Here is a 14883-nt window from a genome sequence, read left to right on the forward strand (position 1 = left end):
TGTATGGTTGTTTAGAGGCATTTATGAAAGGAATAGAATGCCAGGAAAATAGATCTTTACATCAAGTACTACAATGCTGGTCTATTCAGCTGTTCTTAGTATATCTTAGGCATCTAATTTGGCTTTTGGTACCCATGGTAGAGTCATGCCAGTTATGCATAGGAGTGCACTCCTTTGAAGAGAATCCTGGAAGGCAAGTGAATTATATAGCTCCCAAAATAGCCCTTTCTGGAAGGGAATTAGAGCCTATGTTTTCAGAGAAAAGTTACACTAATGATTGGCAATGTTTTGGCCCAGAGATACACGGAGGCCATCACATGGAGGCCATCGACAATGCTTAATGATTTATTCACATTGTGAAGTCTCAACCTACAGAAGTTAGAATGAATTGACTGTTCTTCAATGACCAGCTGGGATCTGGATTTTAGGAGGTGCTCAAGCACTTCTTACCATGTAGCAAAAAAATTAATGATTTTTTTTTGACATTTCAATGTCCAATTTTTTAGAATTCTGTGCCAAGATGATTTTTTTTTCCTGGGATGGTGCTTATTAAAAGCAGAGTTAATTAAAAAAACTACCAGCTGCTACTTATAGTTGGCAGACTGCAGTACGCTATAATACAAGTTGTAGCAAATACCAGGATCTACCTTTTATAAGAAGAAAACACTATTCTAATTGGAGCCACTCATATGTTAAGATTTTCAGCTACAGGAAAGTTGTTGGGCTCTTCTTAACAGTAAATGAATGTATTAACAGTTCAGTTTTAGTCTTACTTGCAATGTAAAAACTGTAACAGCAAAGCTAGTTTAGTGTTCTTTTTTATCTCTTTATGATTGAATGTGCCATAAGCTTATATTCAGAAAACAAATAAACTTTGCCTAAAACTCCATCTGAAATTACAGAACTGCAACACTGTCAGTTAAGTGTTATAATCACTTAATGGCTCTAGCCTAACGAATATTTTCAATTCTGTAGCCTTTCAGCTTTATAACATTCCTGCTATATCAGATCCTCATGGAACATAGTCAAATCCTGACGGAACGTAGTCAAATGCTGCAAATATGCTAGTTAGATAACCTCAGTTGAGCAAACACTCATTCTTATATACACAGGAATTTTTTCTGCCTAAGAGCTGTCCTGTGGCAACAGAAGTTTGGTAGCCCTAGCACTATTAAAGGCACCTTTAAATGCAAAGTAACATAGGTGCTATTGGCAGTGAGCTGTGGATTACTTGAAAGTCACCCAAATGCTGGGTTTAGAAGTTTTCTTATCTAACTGTCCTGCAGCTAAGCTTACATATGTTTGTCTGGTGCCTGTATTTATCCCTAATCTTTCATGAGCCAGTCTAATCAGGCCATCTGAATGAATGACACTTCTCAAAGCACAGAGAGGCTTAATCTGGTTTTGAAACTTTTTGAAACTCAGAACTGGCTTCCTTTCAGAAACTGCAAGGGTGGTTTTTTTGGCGTTTTTTTTTCCCTTTAAAGTTTAGGTGATGGACCTCTAGGCAGCAAAAGCTCTGCTCTTAGGAACTGCTCTCAAATGCTGTGTATGTTGTAGTTCATTCCCTTGCTCTAATCCCCTTGTGACCTGACAAAGTGCATTGCAGCTAGGAGCTTTCTAGCCCAAGCCTGGCCTAGAGCTTGCTAGAGAAGATCATGTGGCCCTGTGCTGCACTTTGTTTTTATTGCATTAGCACTGAAAATCATGTCTGACCATAAGCCTGAAAGTGGCATCTCTATGCCTAAGTAAACACTTTTCTGTGGTGTTTTAAAGGATTCACTTAGCAGGAATGAAAATAGTCCGGACATCACCTCACCTTGGACGCTACCAAGTGATAGACTACAATGAAGAGACAGAGATCCAAGAGCCTTGGAGAAGGTACCTGGTGGGGCTGGGGGCTGCTCCGGGCCTTGTGGCAGGGTTGTTGTTGCTGTCGTCTTCCCCAGCACAGGCTACATATACCTCATGTCACTGCTACTTTTTTTCTGCTTTAAGAAGGCTATTTAAAAGCAGCCCCCTGTCAGTTTTAACTGAATCATTCAGCTCCTGTCTTCACAGTTGAAGGGTTTCTCCTAGTTCCTGCCTTTTCTTCCTATTGTGAAGGACACATGCCAGCTAGGAAGTTAACACATCAGATTTAAACATGAAATTATACAGGAAGCAAAACTTAAAGAAAAAAATACTGCCTGTCCTGTAAATAGGGAGATTTCAGTTTTAAAGAACCACTGTGTTACAAATTCCCAGTATTAACAGCTTGCTGTTCAGTCTGTGTGGAGGTACAATGTGCCATTAAAATAGTGGAAAGCAATATTCTACTTTGAATGAGAAAGATGCTATGAGAGACTTTATCAAAGACTGTTTTATATAGAAGAGCTGGAGGAGGGTGTTGGATCAAGTGTGGTGGCAGCTTCTCATACCGACAATGCAGATTTCTCTTTATCATTTCAAAACTCAGGTTTCCATAACAACCCTGTCAAAACCTACCTATAGCAGCCTATGCGCACCGTGGCTGCAAACTTCTGCTTAGCACTCCCTAGTCTAAGCTGTTGACAGCTTCTTGGCTTTTGGAGACTGTAGCTGCCACCTCACTGGTCTCTGATCAGGGTCCAGTCTGAATTGTCCTCCTTGTTTGGAATACTCAGTGTGAACTCACTCTAATCTGTTCAGTCTCTCTTGTGTGAAGAATTGTCTCAGGGCTTTTCTGCCAGGTGGAAGATTCGTTCTTCTGCAGCTTCAGCTGCAAATGTTACCTTCTTTCTTCTAATTGCAGGTATTCTTCCTCCCTCAGGCCTCCTTCCCGACACAAGACCAGAAAAACATGGAAAACTGATGGAATGAATACATTACAGTTCAGGCTCCTTTCCAGGACTAAGCACCCTCTTTATACCAAGATCACTGTGGACATTGGCTATGTCCCCCCATTTTCTTAAGAGACTGACAACAAAAGCAGAGGCTGGGTGCCACATAGGCAATCAGTCAAAAACTCCCACCTTCCTGTGGAGTGCCCCACCTGAGATTAACCCTTTTGCCTTTTACTTTTCTTCAGACTGTTTCAAATTTAGAACAGGCTCCAGAAACAGGGTATGAGAGCCACTCAACAGTCTATGGCTTATCATAAAAATTGTCCAAATTACTGTAAAACTGACTCCTGAGCTATCTCTCTGTAACAGTAAACTGATCCAAGTTTTCTGGAACCTTTGTGTCCTTTGTAGCTGGATAGCTCTGTCCTGCTTTATATTTAAGTGTTAATTGGGATGCAAGCTATTCTGTTGGATTGGCCTCTGACATGTTGGATTCTGAGAAGGTGTTGAAGCCAGTTACAGTTCTATAAATACCTTTTGTGAATTTGAGTAAAATAGAGTTATGTGTTTGGCTTAAGAGTACTGAATAAGAGTGTAATAAAAGAGAAAGTTGCCCTGAAACCAGACAAACCAGAGTTTAAATACCTGATTTTTTTTTCTGACCCGAACCACCACTGTTTAAATTATTTTATTGTAGCTGCAAGTAATGCAGACTGAATGGGACCCGAGGTGTCACCTAGTCTAACCTCCTGCGCAGAGCAGGGAAATTACAGTAATTTCACGATTACAAGCCCCACCTGATTATAAGCTGCACATCTGGATGTCGGCAACATTTAGGTCTTTGTCCATATATAAGGTGCACTGGCATATAAGCCGCACTTCCGTTCACAGTGAGGATGCTCACGCAACAAAGTAACCAATTTGTAACAAACACGCGATTCGCAGGTTTTACTGGCAGGTACTCAATTTGCGAGCTCCGCTCCCCCCATGGTGCTGGCAGGAGCCCATCTTCCCCCGTGCCGTGCTGCCAGCGGGAGGGAGCCCCCACCTTCCGCCGTGCCGCGCTGCCAGAAGTCTGCCTCTCCCCACCGCACAACAGAGTAACCAATTTGTAACAATCACATGATCACAGGTTCTACTGGCAGGTGCTCAATTCGCAAGCTCAGCTCGGCCCACGGCTCGCACTTCCAGGTTGGTAAATTTCAGAACTTGGTCCATATATTGGACGCTCTGGAGTATAAGCCACACTTCCGGGTTGGGACCAAAATTTTAGTCAAAAGGGTGTGGTTTATACACGTGAAATTACTGTAATCTACTGTTACAGCTGTTGCTCAATCATTAAGTATCATTCAAGGCTGATCTGTCTTCACTATAAAATACTTATGAAAAATTAAATACTAGTTTTTCCCTCTAAGTCAAACATGTCAAGAGTGGAGCTGTGGCTCTAGCAGGAATGCATTTGTACTTACCTTACTGTGAGACTGACACAGTCTGCCCAAACTCTTGCCCTTGCTGTAAACTTTCTTTCTCTGCCAACTCAGTCTGTAGCACTGCCTGCCACGTCCAGTTATTCTGAGAGTGTAACACTGGGTCTTTTGGCTTGTTACTTGAAGATACAAAAATTCCTTCCTCACAGAAAAGCTGCGTCTATGTCACTACACTTAACAAACATTTAATTAATCTTCTCCACAACTGGAATAATGTCCTAAAAGAAACTCTTCGAAGTCTGGCTTCACATCAGCATGTAAAGACAGTTAAATACAATGCAGTAAGTCAAATGCTCTAATCAAGACTTCTGCACAAATCCAGCAGCACAGGAGAACAGCTGGTTATCCACAGCCTTCCACCTGTTTCTTAAGCAAGACTCACAGATGATAATGGCCTGGGTATGTATACAAATACACACTCTGCTAACAGCTAACAAAGCATTAAAATGTGGCAAGGAATTCCTCCCTCTCCAGCGTAGCTGGCCACTGCCTTTCCTTCCTGATCCCTGGAGAGTAACAGGCATCTTGCTGCAGAATGAGACTCATCACTGCCACAGGACATGGCATCAGCAGTCCCTCAGCAGGGGACACTATGGTGTGAAGGACAGGACACTCTGGAGTTCAGTGGACTGCATTTATTGAGAAACTTGTAACATCTCCTTACCCATTACCGCCCTTCCCTCACACATAAGCAATTTTTCCTTAGGCTAGAAAAAAACAACTTTTCTCATCAAGTTTGTAGTTTTTGAAGAATTATTGTGCTTTTAATGAGACCACAAATAACTAGAAATAGTTACAAAACCAAATTGTTTTTCAGGGACTTGGTTCCTTCCTCTGGACTGGTCCAAACAAGGACATTTTTTCCAGTGTCCCAGCAAAAAATGCATAGAATAACACAAGGACCTGTCCCTTGGGTCAGTCCATAACTCCTCACAAAAGGAAACTCAACCACTCAATGAGATGCTGTGAAGGAACACTTTACTTTCTCCTGTCCTACTGAAGGACTCTTCCAAGCAGGTGCTGGAAGTCATCTGCTCAGACAGCAGCCACAAAGGAGATCTGTTGCCATTTCCTATAACCTGGGAGGTGGTGGCCCCTATGAGACCTTGGGCTGCACACTGAAGTCCACTGTGATGTTGATGTACAGCGGGTTGTGTTCCACAGAGAGCAGTTTATAGGAACAGGAATTCAGCCCATCTGTCTTCCATGTTCTAGAGACTTGGCGGAGAAGCTTCATCCTGCGGACAAAGAGGAGAAAAATTTTCACTCACATGCACAAGAGAGGAGTTTTGAACTCTTTCCTAATGGTAGTAAATTTGGAAGCAAAGCTGCTGCCATTTTCTATGTACTGGGAATTCAAAATCCCGTTTTTCCTGTTTTCAGCACAATCACCTATGGGGAGAAAAATCCTTTGGCTCAATGTCTGAATTAATACTTGAATCATACCTATGTAAGTGTAATTTTGGAAGTTTCTAGGGAACACTACCTAGTCAGTTCTAGGAAGATCACAGCTGCCAGCTGTGAACAGTGTTATCACAGAGGTGTTCCCTAGACCCTCTGGGTACCACAAAAAGCCTATTTGGCCTAGAGCAAAGAACTTGTTTCCCAGGTGCCTTGCCCAGCCACAAACCAAGACAATGCAAGGTAGAAACCTGTTCTTGACCTACCTCTCTCGATTCTCCTCGTTACCATGGTCACGGTTGTGGAAGATCATTGTGTACCTGGCCACATCAGCAGGCGGCCTCACCACTTTCATCTTCTGCATCTCAACCCTGCAAGAAGCAATGAGAAGTGTTGTGAGGAAGACAACACATATAAACCAGGAGTTAATGAAAAACAACCAACAATTGGAGAGTTCATCTCTTGTAAATGCTGTGAAAGCAAATATAGAGAGTTGTAAAAGCTCATCTCCATCTCTTCCACAGCCTGTTTTGCCAGAGAAATGAGGCTCAGAGTTGCATTCCTAGAGAACAGGTCTCTGGGGGATGGTAGATACACCTTTATTTTGAACAGAAGCAGGTAGCTACTACAGTAGAGATGTAGAACTTTAAGTACACTTTATACAACAGAGCACATTTATATCAATATTGACTGGACTACTCTGTACTGCCCTGCAAGTCTCCACATGTTCTGCAACAAGTTCATCTCAACTCCTGCGATAAAACCGCTCTACTTTATAGTCCTCCACTTAGAATTTTTAGAAAAAAAATTAAAGCTTGTTTTCTTTAATAGCTGGCAGACAGCTGCAAAACTTATTTGTTCACATGAAGAAAATTTCTCTGAGAACAATGCCAGAAGCATTGAGCCCTAATGCACAGATTTAAATGTCTGACATTAGGCATTTACAGTAATTTCACAACCATAAGGCACACCGGATTATAAGGCGCACCTCTGGGATTCGGCAAATTTCGCAACTTTGTACATTATATAAGGTGCAACGGACTATAAGGCACATTTTTTTTTTTTTGCATTGATGAGCCGCATTGCGCGCAACAAATAACAAATTAGTAACGGAATCCCGCGATCGTGGAGTTTACTGGAATGCGCACAATTTTGAAACAGATCGACGTAGGCTTTCAAAGGCAGCCCCAGGCAGCCCCATGCAGTGGGCCCTGGCACTCCCGCCTGCCCCCAGTGCCAGCTGGCACGGTTCCATGCTGCTGCAGGGCCGCCTGTCCCTCGCACGGCTTGGCGCTCCTGCCGTGCCACCTGTCCCTCGCGACTCCGTTGTGCCGCCATGCTGTTCCCCCTCGCGGCTCCGCAGAGCCGCCCTGTCGCCATCCCTTGCGCAGCTCAGTGCTGCTACCGTGCCACCTGTCCCCCGCAGCTCTGTTGTGGCGCCATGCTGTTCCCTCTTGCGGCTCTGCGGAGCCGCCCTGCCGCCTGTCCCTCGCTCGGCTCAGCGCTGCTACCGTGCCACCTGTCCCCCGCAGCTCGGCACTGCCACCGTGCCGTTCCCCCTCGCAGCTCTGCAGCACCGTGGTGCTGCCTCCCCCTCACAGCACGGGGCTCCTGCAGCGCCAGGGCTGTGGCAGCTCAGGGGGGGTCACAGTTCCTGTGGCTCAGGGCGGTCGCGGCTGGCACTTCCAGGTTGGCAAATTTCTGAACTTTGTCCATATATAAGGCGTATCTGGACTATAAAGCGCACTTCCAGGTTCGGACCAAAATTTTAGTCAAAAGGGTCCGCCTTATAGTCGTGCAATTACTGTAGTTGGAGCTTTTGACCTTACACATATCTGTGGAGCACAACTTTGCCCTAACACCAGAGAGAAAGAAACTTTATGACAAGGGAATTAAGGAATAAGTCCACCTCTTTGCTAGTCACTCATCAGCTACAAGAAAAATAGGAAACCAAGATTTGAAAAAACTGAGCTCCTTACAGATTTCCATGACTTTGTAGCAGTAAGTTACCTAACAACTCCAACAAATGATGGGAAGAATCTCTGTGATACATGCATTATAAGGGAGCCTAAAAGAGACCATCAGATTTGTTCCAGAGGCAGAACAGTAGAATGTGAGAGTCCCCGGCCCTGAATTCTGAGGGTACCAAAGGGATGCTGCCATCTGCTGACTTCCCTTGGGAAAGCTCCAAGGATCCCTGCACAACAACCCACCGGACAGCAAACTAGCAGTTACCTACCCCTGCAAACTCGGTCACCGGCCCAGCCAAGAGGAAAAGCACAAGCCAAGTCCAGTTGCAGAGTACACACTGGGTCATGACTTGGTTTCCCCACCAAGACCTCAAGAGCGGCAAAGTTACAAAGTGCCACATAAAAACATCACTTGTTTCCAACCCCTTGCAAACAGTCAGAGATCCTCAGTAAATCCTGCTGCTTCTCTGCTGCCCATGGGAACATCTGAAAGAACTATCACTGGGAAACTAGGGAATAAAATAGCACCAAGCCACCCCCTAAATGAGAAAAGTCAGCACCCAGGAGGTCACAGAGAAGTTGGTGTGTCTAGGCAGGAGTAAGAAGGAAAAAATAGTTGTGGTTAAGGGACAGAAATCCATGCCACCAGCAGACATTTCAGATTTTTTGAGGTAGAGTTGACCAATCTGCTAAACTGACACTGAGAAACACTTCCATTTAGAAGATGCTAACTTTTAACACACTTAATCCTCTGTATATTTATATAACATCATCAGGGATATATATTTTATGACCCCAAAATGTTTGCATATTTAAGCAACTGAAAAGGATAACAACTTTAAAATGACAGTATAAAGCAATTTACAAACTGATAGGCTCTGCCAGCAGAGCTTGTGGAGTTGTGGGTTCTTATCTGCTGTTTGCTTGTGGCTTTTTCTCCGTTTACTAATAGCAATGCAGGATTAGAGACTTATTCCTAGGCAAAGGGTAAAAGATCAACATAAAAGTTTGGTTGATTTCTTTGTCCCACTAAACCTCTCCAGTCAACAGGTTTCACCTACTTTGACAAGCACATCTGCAAAATGAGTTTTCAAAAGAGCAAAGTGCATACAGTAATTTCACGACTATAAGGCGCACCCTTTTGACTAAAATTTTCCCCAGAACCCGGAAGTGCGCCTTATAGTCCGGTGCACCTTATCTGATGGACAAAGTTCAGAAATTTGCCTACCCAGAAGTGAGAGCGGCGAGCCATGGGGGGAGCCAGCAGGGCCACGGTTGCCAGGTGGAGGTGGGGCAGAGCGGCAGCGGGCACGCCCTGGCCCCTTGGAGGCGGGACGGCCCCTCCAGAGGCACGCCCCGCCCCGTGGAGGCGGGACGGCCCCTCCAGAGGCACGCCCCGGCCCCGTGGAGGCGGGACGGCCCCTCCAGAGGCACGCCCCGGCCCCGTGGAGGCGGGACGGCCCCTCCAGAGGCACGCCCCAGCCCCGTGGAGGCAGGATGGCCCCTCCAGAGGCACACCCCGGCCCCGTGGAGGGGGCATGGAGGGGCGGCGGCCAAAGCCCGGCCCCAGAGACACAGAACAGAGGGGTGGCAGCCATAGCCCAGCCCCGGAGAGGCGGCACGGAGGGACGGTGGCCACAGCCTGGCCCCGGAGAGGCGGCACGGAGGGACGGTGGCCACAGCCTGGCCCCGGAGAGGCGGCACGGAGGGGCGGCAGGCATGCCCCAGCCCCGCCAGGTACAGGCGGGCCTGGGGGCCCGAGGCACCCCCTCCTGCCAGGTACAGGTGGGCCCGGGGCCCATGGCTGCTGGGTTGAGGCGGGGCCTCAGCCAGCAACCGCGCGGGGGGAGCTGGGGGTGGAGCCTAGCTGCAAAAAAAAGTGCGCCTTATAGTCCAGTGCGCCTTATATGATCTACAAAGTTGCGAATTTTGCCGACTCCCCGGGGGTGCGCCTTATGGTTGTGAAATTACTGTACATGTATTTGTAGCCTTTCTAAAATTCAAGTTATTTGCTATCTTCACTATAATCACCACCACACAAATACAAAAACTAAGCCCTAATTGAAGTAAATTCAGTAGTCGAGGAATACAAAACACTCAGTCCCACCAAAACACTTACACATTCTAGCAAAGCACTGGAACTCAATACATTTGTGTGTCTCCAGCAAACCACACTCCAGAGTTCAATTATAACCAATTTCCAAGTGAGAATACAAATGCTGTGTGTCTGAAACAAAAGCAAACCAACCAAATAACCCACACCCAGCCAACAGAGCTGTGAGGAAGAGGATTCGGCATCAGACATACCTAACCTTAGCAACAAGGAAACTGCTCACAGAACTGCATCTTGCACTTCACATCTCCACTGCAATACTGTTTAATGCTGTTTTGATTGAAGGCCCCTGGGGTGTTGTGCTCTTGGAGGCTTAGTATGAAGTTGTGCCAATTTTATTTTTTTTTTTCTTCAAACTAATTCCTCATTGTTTACCTGATTCGAAGGTCATCATCTTCTCCACCCCAACCCCAGTAGTTGTTAGAGAATCCATTCACTTTGGAAAATTGATCTCTTGTAAGAGCAGTTACACCTCCAAAATATCCCCGGTACCGTAACCTAGACATACAAGAAGAGAGAATGAAAAATTAAAAGTCAAATTCTGTCAACAACAAAAACATCACCCTGATACCCCAGATACAGACTTGTCTTTCACAGAGTTAATGGTGCACATATCCTCAAAAAGGATGGTCCTGTTCCCTTCCTCTTTTCACAAAAAGATAGTGAATTGCTTTTGGCCAGAAAAAATTACCTCTCCACCTGAGAGAACAGCATCTTATTCAGAAGCTTCTCTCCCTTTATACAATTCCCCTTACCAGCCAAACAGGTACTTCATTTCAGGGACTCTGAGGTATAGAAAAGCAACAAAGCTATGACTAATCTAGTGGAAACTCTGCAATAACAGCAAGTCATTGATTATTTTAGAGCTGAATCTGAAAATCTTGCAAAGAAATCAGATAACAGCAAGGGGACATTCGATACTGGATATTGCAATAACAATTCCAAGGTAAAATACAGTGCAAGTCACTTAGTAGCCCAATGTAATGGAGCTCAGCTCTAAAGGAGATTAATTTCTAACTTCTTCTTTCCCCATCCTGAAAAATGCATTTACTTTTAAAAGATGTTTACATATAATGTTTATCTTCTTAGGCCATTCTGTTAATTGCTTTTTATGATGCCCTCCTCTGTCTTGGTCCTAAGGTAACATAACACTGTCTCTACTACAAGGAACTGCTGGAGTCTGGCAGAGGCCACAAAGATAATGAGGGGTCTGGAGCATCTCTTATGAGAAGAGGCTGCAGGAGCTGGGCCTGTTTAATCTGGAGAAGACTGAGAGGGGATTTCATCAATGCAAATAAATATCTGCAAATTGGGTGCCAAGGGGATGGTGCCAGACTCTTGAATGGTTTCCACTGACAGGATGAAGAGCAATGGCCATAAACTAAAACACAAGAAGTTTCACCTCAACATGAGGAAGAACAACTTCCCATGGTGGGTAGCAGAGCACTGGAACAGGCTGCATAGGGAAGTTGTGGACTCTCCCTCTCAGGAGACATTCCCAACCCAACTGACTGAGTTCCTGTGTCTAGGTTACCCTGCCTTGGCAGAGGGGTTGGACTGGATGGTTCCCAGAGATCCCTTTCAACCTCATCCATTCTGTGATCCTGTAACCAGGATAGTGCTACCCACTCAGTCTTCCTCAGGCAGTACAGAGCTGGCAGGCCCCAGGCATAGCTTGCTCCCAGCTGACATCACCTGCAAAAATACATCTCTGTAACAACCCCTGTAACCACCCCTTCCCTGAGGGCAAGAGAACATCAGCTCCTTTGGAATTTTTAAAATTGGATTGAAGAATACAAACAATAGTAATGGTCAGGAGGAAAAGATGTTGTGTTGGTTTCAAGGAAAAACCTTTATTACAATAAGAGTTTTCCCAACCTTATTTTCAAAGCTTTAATATATAAGTATTCTATTCAAAGAATCCAAAACTGAGCTGAAATTTGTCGCTAAAGATAAGGCACTGGATCTCCAAAGGCACATGGCTGCTGAGATTACTGCACACTGCATCACAATAGAATACAGTCCCATGGAACAAACACTTCCCCCCTCAACAGGAAACTAATAAAACCTCAAAACCACAAAACAGACCAAAAAAACAAACAAACAAAAAACCACAAAACCCAACAAAAACCCTCCCTCCCCCCAAAAAAAAAAAATTCCCACAAAACACAAACCAACACACATTTCTGCCCAGGACATTTTGTGTTAATACAGAACATGGATGGGGTCAGTTTTCTCTATCTCATCTGAGCAACATGTCTCAGTATGCTCACCTCAGCTGGAGCAAAACACTGAGGTCACCCAACTGGGATTTCAACCTGTGGTACCAGCTCAGTTCAAGTATCATTCCTGAGCTCAGAATCTGAATTCCTTCAGACATGCCTTGGAAGCAGAGCACTATTAACCCCACTTCATGGATATGTAAACACAAGCAGTGACACAGAAAAAGTAGTAATTATAAATTCAAGCTGAATTATCAAACTCAAACCACCAGCATTCCAGTAGAACACTTTTTGGAGCAAGTGCTCCAAAAGCCTGTCACAAGCTTAACACTTACATACTTATTCCAGTTTTCACTAAATGACTGGAAAATGAATATTATTCTGTGTCACTTTGGCATATCCCACCTCTTTCTCATATATTAAACAAAGGAAATGCAGAAGCAAAGCAGAGCTTTACTTCAAAGTACTTTGAGATCAGCTTTTGAAAAGCCCACTTCTAACCAATATTTAGAGTGATGTGACATGAACTGAATCTTGAAAGAAACAAGTTCAATGAAAACACTCTTAGTCATTAAATTCACCAAGTTCAGGAGCCTTTTCTCTCCAAGGTGGAGAGAAACTATTTATATCGCATGAGCACTTAGGGGACTCATTTAAAAATCAGAATTACCCAGTGTTATACACTGTTCAGTCAAATAATTAAAGGGCAGCCCTATCCCTTGGCAAATGCCCACACTTGAGCTCTCAATATCAGACATTACCTCTTCAAAAGCAGAAGTGACAAGTTCTGTTATAGTAAGATCACACCCTCAAATCACAGATCATAAAACTGCAAACGTGTACCTAGTTTTGGCAGAAGGTCTCTGCACAACCTTTGGCACATTACTTTCCTCTCAAAACAGCCCTTAGTCAAACTCCAGAAACTAGAACAATGGCAATAATCATTTGTGCAGGTGACCACAGGGCTGACTGCAGAGGTGTCTGTGCAGTTCTGTACTCCAGAGAGGTAATGTGTTACCACCAGAAACCTAGTGTCACGAGGAAGGGTAGATACCAGCACACACCTCCATCAGAAGAGGAACATTATCAGTAACATTGCATTTCCCTGTTGGTATTCTTTCTATATTCCTGGTTTCCTACCTGTATCCAGTATTGTTCCTTCCAACTACAAGGTGCTTTGGTTGTGTGTCACACATGTAAATGTTAAAGTCATTTTCTGGCACCAGATCCACATCATGGAAAATGAAACAGTCCCAGTTCACTTCTTTTAGGGCCTCTAGGTATCCTACATTCAGCAGTTTGGCTCGATTAAATTTGGTGTTGCCAGCCTGTGGAAAAAAAAATGGAAAAAAACAACTCTGAAGGTGCCACAGCTTTTGAACCAGAGCTGCTCCCAGGCATTTGCTCCAACTGTGTGGCTTGCAACCACACCCATGTGGCTTTTCCAGCACCTGGAGAGCAGTAAATGCACAGAGTGCCCTATAACACCAGACACAGCATCTGAGTGACCAACTGTGCCAAGCGTTTCTCCAGCCTCTATTCATCACAAACACACCCAGGGCCAGGAAAGCCTGTGCTAAGCTGGGCACACTGCAAGTACGACTGCTCCATGGCTTAACCATCCCTCTGCCCCTCGTGCTAGAATTACCATCAGGCTCCACAACAGAAGAGATATCAGTACAGTCTAGAAACTGGCGCTCCATACAACTGTGTCAGTAAGGCTCATGGACATTCTTTTCAAAAAAAGTAAAACCAAACCAAACCCCCATGTCAATCCCATGCTAATTAATCTCTAGATGTCAGAGCCCTTGCCATCAATGATTTATGCCTATGCCCTCAGTTTGGAGAACTGCAATGCTGGAAGAGTTCCCTGTATTTCCTCAGCTCACACACAGGTGGCAGAGCGGGAATGAAAACCAGGTCTCTTCATTTTTACCTCCTACCTATAACCTGATTACACTGTTGCAGGGTGACTTGCTCCTAGCACAGAGCTTCGCCTTTTTACTAGGCTTCATCATTTGCTTTTGCTATAAGTTATTTAGTATTTGCTTTTCAAAAATCTAATTTTTCACCTCTGAGATATAAGTATATCCACACAAACCTGGCAGTTCTTTAAGCTTATATCAATATTCACTTTGGAGCAAGATGTGTGTTTATCTTGCTATTTTCATTTTTCACCTGGCTGCACACTGTAGGAGTCTACAGAAGGCTTTCTGCTCTTGAGGACAAAGTGAAAATTTGCCTCAAGTTCTCACTTTGGAACCAGAGGGCCAACCCCTTCCCTCCCAGAAATAGACAGGACAGTTATTTTCCAGAGCAAGGAACCTGTGTACTGAAAGAATAATAAAAACAGTATTTTCAAGAGAAACTGCTTGGAATTCTAGCAAATTTTCTAGAAGGTGCCTGGACAGAAAGGGGTCCAGAGAAAATAAGAAAGAAGTTGGCCTCCCCAGGCTGAGAGAAGGTGAGCTGTTAAGAAAAGGTGTTATATAGAGAGCATATTTTATTTTTCTAAAAAGTAACACTCTGCTCTAAAGTAGGATTTGTTCACTAAAAAAATCATCTGCTCCTGAATAAAGAAGATTTTGGGGATTTATGACTCGATATCTGCAGTCTGAAAAATACAATACAGTGTTCATTCTGAAAAATTACGAGATGGATAATCAACTGCATCCATCCTCTAGAGAGGAATCTTCCAGTAAAAAACGTAGATACAATTCACCCAAAACCAGGATATCAAATTTCTGAATGGGGTGTTTGTTTTTTTTTTTTAATGTCCCATATATAAAAATACATCCCATATAAAAAAATACATCCTCTTCCTGAGGATGAAAACATAGGTTATTGAGTGAACAGAATAAATCAGATGTCTGGTAAGGTACATTT

At 44.2% G+C, this 14883-nt stretch overlaps 2 protein-coding genes across 8 annotated transcripts in view; one reads left to right on the forward strand and one right to left on the reverse strand.

Moving 5' to 3' along the window:
• Positions 1–3439, forward strand: part of LOC116992994 (beta-1,4-galactosyltransferase 3-like) — a 30582-nt gene extending 27143 nt beyond the window's left edge. For 3 of the 4 annotated variants that reach the window (XM_033053198.2, XM_033053195.2, XM_033053197.2), the window contains exons 5-6: positions 1777–1881; positions 2774–3439. In XM_033053198.2, the coding sequence (XP_032909089.1) occupies positions 1777–1881; positions 2774–2933 (265 nt within the window). In that variant the 3' untranslated portion in view covers positions 2934–3439. The remainder of the gene's footprint in view (positions 1–1776; positions 1882–2773) is intronic. The other variant, XM_033053196.1, reaches the window with a different exon arrangement.
• Positions 3440–4911: 1472 nt separating this feature from the next.
• Positions 4912–14883, reverse strand: part of LOC116992497 (beta-1,4-galactosyltransferase 4-like) — a 29337-nt gene continuing 19365 nt past the window's right edge. For all 4 annotated transcript variants that reach the window (XM_033052185.1, XM_033052186.2, XM_033052188.2 and 1 more), the window contains exons 4-7: positions 13138–13325; positions 10151–10273; positions 5959–6063; positions 4912–5529 (exon numbers count right to left, since the gene is read on the reverse strand). In XM_033052185.1, coding sequence (XP_032908076.1) covers positions 5388–5529; positions 5959–6063; positions 10151–10273; positions 13138–13325 — 558 coding nt within the window. In that variant the 3' untranslated portion in view covers positions 4912–5387. The remainder of the gene's footprint in view (positions 5530–5958; positions 6064–10150; positions 10274–13137; positions 13326–14883) is intronic.

This window comes from Catharus ustulatus, chromosome 2 (assembly GCF_009819885.2).
Source record: "Catharus ustulatus isolate bCatUst1 chromosome 2, bCatUst1.pri.v2, whole genome shotgun sequence".
Classification (NCBI taxonomy): Eukaryota; Metazoa; Chordata; class Aves; order Passeriformes; family Turdidae; genus Catharus; species Catharus ustulatus.